Raw genomic sequence first — 8,527 nt, 5'->3', positions numbered from 1 at the left:
CACCATTTGTGGGACATAGAGGAGTTTCCGCAACACTTCAAGTAGTTTCTCGAGAATTCTATTGGCCTCATTTGAAGAATGATGTAGCTAAATTTGTAGCTGAATGTAACATTTGTCAAACAATTAAAAGCTACAAAGGCAAAGCTTTAAGATTGCTTATGCCTCTACCTATTCCTGATAGACCATGGGAACAAGTTTATATGGACTTCATTACTGGCTTCCCTACTACTTCCAGTCACCATGACAATGATTTGGACAATAGTGGACAGATTTAGTAAGCAAGCCTATTTCATTCCATGTAAAAAGACACTAACTTCTCAGCAAGCCGCGAACATATTTGTTAAGCAAATTTTTGTTCATCATGGTCTACCCAAAGTGATAGTTTCTGATAGAGATTCTAAATTTTATAGTCACTTTTGGGTTGCTCTTTTCTCAAACTTAGGCACTAAGTTATATTTTTCCACGGCTTTCCATCCGAAATCGAATGGACAAACCGAAGTTACAAATAGCACTATCTTAGATATGCTTAGAGCCTATGTTTCCCAGCAACCTAGTGCATGGGATAAGTATATACACCTACTCCAATTTGCTTATAACAATACTCCTCATACTGCTACTGGTCGAGCACCATTTGAGATTATCTATGGAAGAGCATTGCCTATTCCGGCTACTAGACTCTCTCATAAGATTGAAGCAGCCGACCAATATGTTAGAGACTTTGATCGCATTCTATCTCAAGTGCGCAATTGCATTGCAAGAGCTCGAAAAGTGTACATCTTAAGCAAATAGGAAGCGCAAAGATTTTTCATTTCAAGAAGGTGATTATGTACTTTTGAGAATTGAAAAACGTCGATTAAAGAGTGTGGAAAAATTCCCTGCAGTGAAGCTAGCGCCTAGATATTATGGGCCATTTAAAATCCTTCAAAAGAATAATGACGTGGCCTATAGACTAGAGCTTCCATCTAATTGGAATATCCACAATTCTTTTCATATCCATATCTTGAAACCTTTTCGAGGAACACTTCCTACTCATCCAACATATGAGGTACCACCTCTTATTGAAGGAGAGGAAGAAGTACTAGTTCCTGATGCTATCATTGACCAACAGATAACAACAACAAGGACAGGTAATCAATACTTCAAGTATCTTTTGACTTTCAAGAATCATCCACAAGAAGATGCTAAATGGATGCCTGAGAAATTTTTCCGAGTTTACCCTGAAATTCTTCATTCTTTTTAAACCCAGCAAATCCGCAAATGAGGACAATTGCAAACTCAAGCAAGAGGGATGTCATGAGAATATATTTTAAGTCCTCTAGAAAAATATTATTTATCCCCTCTTGAGTAATTTGGGGACGCCTAGATTACTCTTGCATCATGCCGGCTAGGTTAATATCGTGGGTGACACCACTATAAATATTAATACGTGCGGTATATGACGTATGTTTGAGGCCACCTATGATTATTTCAGTTAGGTTTGTATGGCAGGGTGATTCCTAGGGTACTTACGCCTGGTAGTCATGAGTTGGTGATGATTTGTGCTTGTTTAATATTTGTGGGATTAATTTAATAATTAATTGGGCTTATATTTTCAGGTGATGAAGACTATGGGAATTGAAGAGTTTACTTTGGAAGAAATGTCTTGGTTCATCACATTTCATTTTTTGGCAAGCATAGTAGCTTGTAACCTTATCAAATGATTTTTCCATTTTGAACTTTAGGAAAGATACATTTATTTATGTGGAATTTATTAAAGCATATGGCTTTACCCTAGTCCCAATTTGACACTCTATTTTTGTTAAAGAAGAGTGCCGTGCTCTCTGAAAAGCACATCTTGTATATTTTGGGAGCTATGGCCTAATTTTGGTGAAAAAGAAAGCTAATAAAAAAAATCCTCTTGTGTGGGGAGAGGCCACGCACAAGAGGGGGAAAGATTGCACCCAATATGGTCTTTTTGAGCTAAGTATTTCTGTTTAAGTGTTTAATTTTTCAATTGATTTGATTTAGTTGAAGCTCACAAGCAATGGTTTTTATGATTGAATTAATTCTCTACTTTTCCACAATCAATTCCTAGAATAAGATTCCGGTTGCAGTTCTAGATCATCCATCAAAGCTTCCTTCATAGGAGCACACAGGTGTGGGGATTTGCATCTACTATATCACTTCAGTAATATATTATTCTTCTCTATCTACATTATTGTGCAATTTAAGTTTTGAAATTTTGTTCTATGAAAGATCCTACTTCTTGTGAGTGTTCTCTTGCATACACCACACGTATTCTCTTACACATCCATGCAAATGTGTTGCTAACATAAGGGATCCTACCATATCGTCTTGTAAATACACATTATCTCCTCCAAAGTGCCATCCAAAATTGTGAAAATTGTTTTTTTCTTTTGCACACAGTACTAAAGTGTCATCAATATATATTTGTATTTGTGATTGGGTACATGAAACTACTTTACTCTTCTTGTGATTTTCCTAGGTGGACATAAATATTAGCATAGGCTAGGTATTCAGTTCATGTGTTGGAAATACTCGTTTTTGCATTTTCATTATGTGAATTATTGGGAAATATAATCTGGCACTATTATCTTGCTTTGGTACTAATGACTTACCAATGTAATATGTGTATTGTGGATTGGTTTTCACATTGGTATTGAGTCCTTGACATGAAACTACTGCAATCTTATGATCTGCCTAGGGGACACAACCTTCTTGGAAGTGGGTAGTAGCCAATGTCTTCTAATCACATGAATTGAATCTACTTTGATGTTCTAGAATTCGTTGTCATTTAAATCTATTTTGGGCAACTGCTACATGGCCTAATTGGTTTTGGAATATGTACTTTGGAATCTTTGATAGAGTGGAGATTTCATCTTCTCAAAGTGGAAAAACATAATTTTTATATGAAAGAAGATATTCCTTTGGGAAAATATCTTTGGGGTAGGTGAAAATTTTAAGGGTTTTAGTGTTTTAGGGAACCCAATTAAACCCCCTCCACTCGTTTGCTCATATAGGTTTTTGATGCAAAATTACTTATCCACCTTGCTACACATCACTGGAGTCCCTATATATGACGATTCTTGTTCAAGAACCTCATCAAAATAGACAAACATTCATAGTTAATATGCTAAGAAAAAATCTATTGTCTTATGCTTAAGGGGCGCAAGGAACTTTAAAACATTTTCTATATGGAAAATTGCATTCTAAGTAGTAATATTTATTTCGTAGTTAAAATAGCTATTTTTAACTCACTAACTAGCTAATTCATTTTCCTACATACCCTTAGACTTCTGAAGAGTAGAATGATACAATGTCTAAGTAGTAAGATAATGTTTTTTTCTGTATATATTTATGCTCTCCTATATAGGAAACCACATCTTAAGTAGGAAACTATAGTTAAAATTAGCAACTCTCGATTCTCTAACTAGCTAATCATTTTTTAATATAGTATAAGACTTCTAGATTGTAAAATGCATTGCTTAAGTCCTAAAATAAAGCTTTTTCTATCTAGATATTTTTTTTAATAGTAAATTTCATTTTTCGTATAGTTCTTCCTTCTTAATTTAAGAAATTTGACTTTGATCTATTAAATTACAAAAGACGTGTCTCATTTCCCATAAGGATATCTTTTTCTCGTACTAGAATACACGGTTATGGCCTAGGAATTTCCATGAATTAGTAATATATTTCCTATATAGATATAGAGCTATCACATATGATGGTTGGCTGGGTAATCAAACATTTGGCTGCCCATCTACATAGAGTTTGTGTATGCTTGTGCATCATTATTAGTACCTAATGGCATATTGAACTGTTGTGTCAAAGGTTTGGTCCCAAATAACACCAACTTGTTTCCATACCTTATATGGTGAAAAAGAGCCTTAGATGCACCTGATTCAAAATAAAATCCGCTAGGTAGCTCCACATGTTAAAGAGAGCCTTAACATTTTTCTCAAATAAGCTTTTTAAAAACATGTTTTTTTGGCAAGCGGTCAATGGGGCAAGCGGTTTTCAAAACATGGCTTGTGGTTTCTTTGCTCTCTCTCTCTCTCTCTCTCTCTCTCTCTCTCTCATTGCAAAAACTTGCAAAACATCAACAATGATCAAGATAGTGATAAAATGCCATCCACATTTCCTTTGTTTATAAATTTGACCAACTACACAAAGGTTCTACATGGGTACATCAATATAATCAACAATCATGTGCCAAGGCATGGCACAGGGAGGGGGGATAAAGTAGTTTAATTTCCCTCTGCAACCCTAGTCATCTTCCATGCTAATACAATATCTATGAATCTCTCATCATGCCTTGTCTAATTGTGCGAAGCAATCAAGGACTAGGTTCCTCTCCATTGTGAAGGTGCTAATCAATCATATGCATAGTAAATGGATTCTTCAAAGCCTCCTTAAAAACATAATGATAGCCTTCTTAAAAACATAATGATAGCCTCCTTAAAAAAACAATGGAGATCTTATTCAGATTGAACTTATCCTAGGCAAGATTGTGATATATGCACAAGTGTATTTGACTTTAGAAATACATCACATGGCTTGATTGTGTGTCTTCCATAGCCCGATTTGAGCTCAAAGGTGTTGCCTTACCCTATCAACACTGGACATGAGATTAGGGATTTCATGACGTAAACGAGAACATGTGAACATGTTAATAACACAAAAAATCTTGTGATCACATGTTATATTCACAAAGCTTTCACAAGGGCCTAAAAAAATTATCTTTGTCAGGCATAAAAAATCTTCTTAGGTGGCCACTGACCTGCTATTATGTGAAGATGGTAACATGAGAACATGTGAATAGCTTATTCCCATGTTGCACGAATTAACTCATTAATTGGTGGCCAAGTATATTCTTTTGTAGCCTTAAGAAGGCATCTACATCCAAAAAATGAACTCAGTGATTCTCTCCATCTTGCATGCGTGCACAAATGTGTTTTACTTCTTACATTAATTCTTTAACCTTGTAACAAAATAAGAGTACATCTATCTAAACAAATCTTAGAGTAGTTCCCTTTCAATGTCAACCCATAGGTATAATACAAATACTTATACTAAAAATTTAAACTAATGAGGGATTCATACGATAGAGCCTATCGATATCATTTAATAGCCATGTTCAATCCAGGAGCGGGCTCTCATGTTGTGCTAGCTCATCAAGACTATGAAATCTAAGGTTCTTTCTAATTCCTCCGTTATTATTCGGGGCGCCCTTGTAAAAGTGATGGGTTTTCAATTTTGGCGTAAGGAGCATTGAAAAAATTATGCAAAAAATATATTCAGTGTGTGTGTGTAGTCAACAAAGGCAAGTGCCCTAATAGAGAAATTCTTTTGTTGTTTTCTAAATCTAAGCTAGACTGTCAAGGTTTCAAACTTGGGACCTATTCAGTAAGGTTACAACCACTTGAACTAGAGCCTTTGAGCCTTTTTATGGAAATCTAACTTTCTTTTTTAACTTATGTTTCTTCTAAAAATGTGGATGCTAGCATGGCCCTTATAGGGTTTGCAATCACAAATGTATATCTATGTGTGTGCATGCGTGTATGTTGGAGAGGGGATGCAACTAGGTGGTTACATACGATGACCACTTGTATGACAAGGCAGAGAGAGAGAGTGTGTGTGTGTGTGTGTGTGTATTTGAAGAGACACATTACTCACACACCCTTATAATGGTGGAGAGGGGCGATTCGAACTCGTACCATCCTTGGCCCCACAAGTCAAGATGGCCGATGCCCCATGTGAGCTATAGTTACGGGCGGGTCGCCTTGGGCGCAGAACTTTGGACAAATAATTGTTTTACAATTATTTTAAGGACCTGCAAGGCAGACGACCTTAAGGAGGCCGCCCGGTTCGTCGACGTGAACACATTGGCGAATCATTGGGCAGGGACAATGTCGCTTCTTACGTTACCAGTGTTTCCACGACCATCAGAACCATCATCACCACAGCTGCAGCAGCAGCAAGGTAGGAGAAGCCAGGAGAGGCTGCAGGAGCTCTGGGAAGACCTCTTTGAAAACCCATCACATTGGTGGGATAACAGGATTAGCCACAAGAGAAGCCTCGCGCATCCGGACTTCCGTCACAAGGCCTCCAAAGAGCCCCTCTGGCTGGACAACTGCCACAACCCCCCCTGGGTAGACTCTCGCCTTCCCTCCCTCCATGTGCACCGTCATCACCATCACCATGATGATGATGATGACGACGACGACGACGACGATGAGCAGCAGCAGCAGCAGAGGGGAGAGCAGAGCTGCCCTTCTTCTTCTACTACTTATACCCATGATGAGGATGGCATTCAAGATCTTTGTGAGAAAGGCCACCTGGATAAGGCCATGGATGTCGTCTCTCGCATGTACACATCCCCCTCCTCTTATACGTACACGTCCCTGCTCAAGACATGCATCAGGAGGAAGGCCATAACTCATGCCAGGCAAGTCCATTGGCATCTTGCTCTGCATAGCCCCAGACAGCTGGCCGGCCTGCTTGGTGACTACTTGGTGGTGACCCTGGCAAAGTGTGGCGCTGTCGAAGATGCAGTCTACACATCTGCCAGATTGCCTCACCGAACTGTCTTCTCCTGGACCGCCATCATCTCTGCTTTTGTTGACTGTGGCCGTGGCCTCGAAGCGCTCAGAATGTATCAATGTATGCTAGAAGACAATGTGGAGCCAAACAATTATACCTTTGTCAGCCTCTTTCAAGCTTGTGGCAGCATTCCAGACCTCCAACAGGGCAGGAATCTACATGCGGATGCTCGCAGGAAAGGCTTCACCTTAGATGTTTTTGTTGGCAGCAGCCTCGTGAGTATGTATGGCAAGTGTGGAGCAGTTGTGGAAGCAGAGGATGTGTTCAGTGCACTGACTCACCGTGACATTGTATCATGGACTGCCATGCTCGCAGCATATGTTGAGCAGGGTCAAGGAGAGAGAGCCTTAAAATTGTACCGACAAATACTAGAGGAAGGTGTACGTCCAAACCAGTTGACATTTCTGATTGCCCTGCAGGCATGTGCGGCCCTTGCAGAGAAGGAGGTAGGTCTGGATGTTGTTGGGCAATCAATCAAACCCACATCCCTAGAAATTGGGAAAGCCTTGCATGCAGATGCACGCAGAAGGGGTTATGCATCAGATATCCTTATCAGTACTGCTCTTGTGAGTGTGTATAGCAAATGTGGGACCATTGTGGAAGCAGAGGATGTGTTCAGTGCATTGTCTAAACCAGATATTGTGTCATGGAATGTGATGCTCTCAGCATATGTTGAGCTGGGCCAAGGAGAGAAGGGTTTACAGCTATACACACAAATGTTGGAGGAAAGTGTGACTCCAGATGAAGTTACACTTACTTGCGTTCTTCAAGCTTGCAGTGAGACAGGAAGCTTGGAGATATGCAAGCAGCTTCACTTTGATGTTGTCTCTGCTGAGTGTGACTGGATACCCTCTGTGGCAGCCACTCTTATTCATGCGTATGGCCATTGTGCAAGCATGGTCGATGCACAGGCTGTCTTTGATGGGCTTCTTGAGCCTAATATTGTAGTTTGGAATGCATGCATAGCTGGTCATGCAGGAGTGGGCAATTTCATAGCAACCCTCCACATGTTTGAGAAATTGAATTTGGCTGGTATTGAGCCAAATGAATCAACATTCATTTCAGTTCTTTCAGCTTGCAGTCATACTGGCCTTGTTGTAGAAGGTCTTGACTACTTTGAAATTATGAGTAGAGATTATGGCATAACTCCCAACTTGAAGCATTATGCCATTCTTGTGGACCTCCTTGGGCGTGCAGGGGACTTAAAGAGGGTAGAGAATATGTTGGGAAGAATGCCGATGCAGGCTGACCTGACTATATGGTTGTCGTTGCTGGGTGCATGCCGTATGCATGCCAATTTAGAGCTGGCCAAAGACGCATTTGGCTGTGCAGTGAACTTGCAGCCCAAAGGGGGAGCTGCATATGTCTTGATGTCAAACATCTAGACAAGAAGTTGTTCCCTGGTTTATTCCAGGAGATTGCAACCATCCGTAAGGAAAAGAGTTGCATTTCCGAAACATCAGAGGAGCGAGGCGTTTCACATACTCGCATGGTGTGGGCGATGTTATAAAAGAGGCAAAGTTGTGGGACCATCCAGAGAAGCTTGCCATGGCATTCGGGCTGCTTGACGTAATGATAAGAAATCCTATTATGTGAAAACAGCATGTGTATGTAAAGAATGCTCAATGCCACCGAGGCTGATATGCTGTAGTGGAAAACTTGAAGAACAGGTGCATTATTTTTTGGGGTGGGAAGTGGGAAGAATGCTCGTTAAATGCTCCTCATGCTGCAAATACTGTGGTTTGGAAGGGTGTAGGAGATGCACAAACCCTTCTGCTTCAGCAACGTTTCACAACACCTAGTCACAAAAGGTTTAGGTGATGCGCAACAAGCCTCCTTGGTTGGCCTGGTCATGGTTATACAAAGACACCCATCACAGAGACTGCCTTTGGGAATCCCAATGTTTATTTCTCCCCCAAAACAG

The 8,527-nt window shown here is 40.0% G+C and overlaps 1 protein-coding gene across 1 annotated transcript; it reads left to right on the top strand.

Moving 5' to 3' along the window:
- Window positions 1-6,350: 6,350 nt before the first annotated feature.
- LOC147633257 (putative pentatricopeptide repeat-containing protein At3g01580) lies at window positions 6,351-7,988 on the top strand. Its single transcript, XM_086805713.1, has one exon. The coding sequence runs from the start codon at window positions 6,351-6,353 to the stop codon at window positions 7,986-7,988; it is 1,638 nt and encodes a 545-aa protein (XP_086661839.1).
- Window positions 7,989-8,527: the final 539 nt, after the last annotated feature.

This window comes from Cibotium barometz, chromosome 12 (assembly GCF_041138505.1).
Source record: "Cibotium barometz isolate CiBa-2024 chromosome 12, ASM4113850v1, whole genome shotgun sequence".
NCBI lineage: Eukaryota > Viridiplantae > Streptophyta > Polypodiopsida > Cyatheales > Cibotiaceae > Cibotium > Cibotium barometz.
Note: the sequence above shows the minus strand (reverse complement) of the source record. Positions and strands in the feature narration are given on the sequence as shown.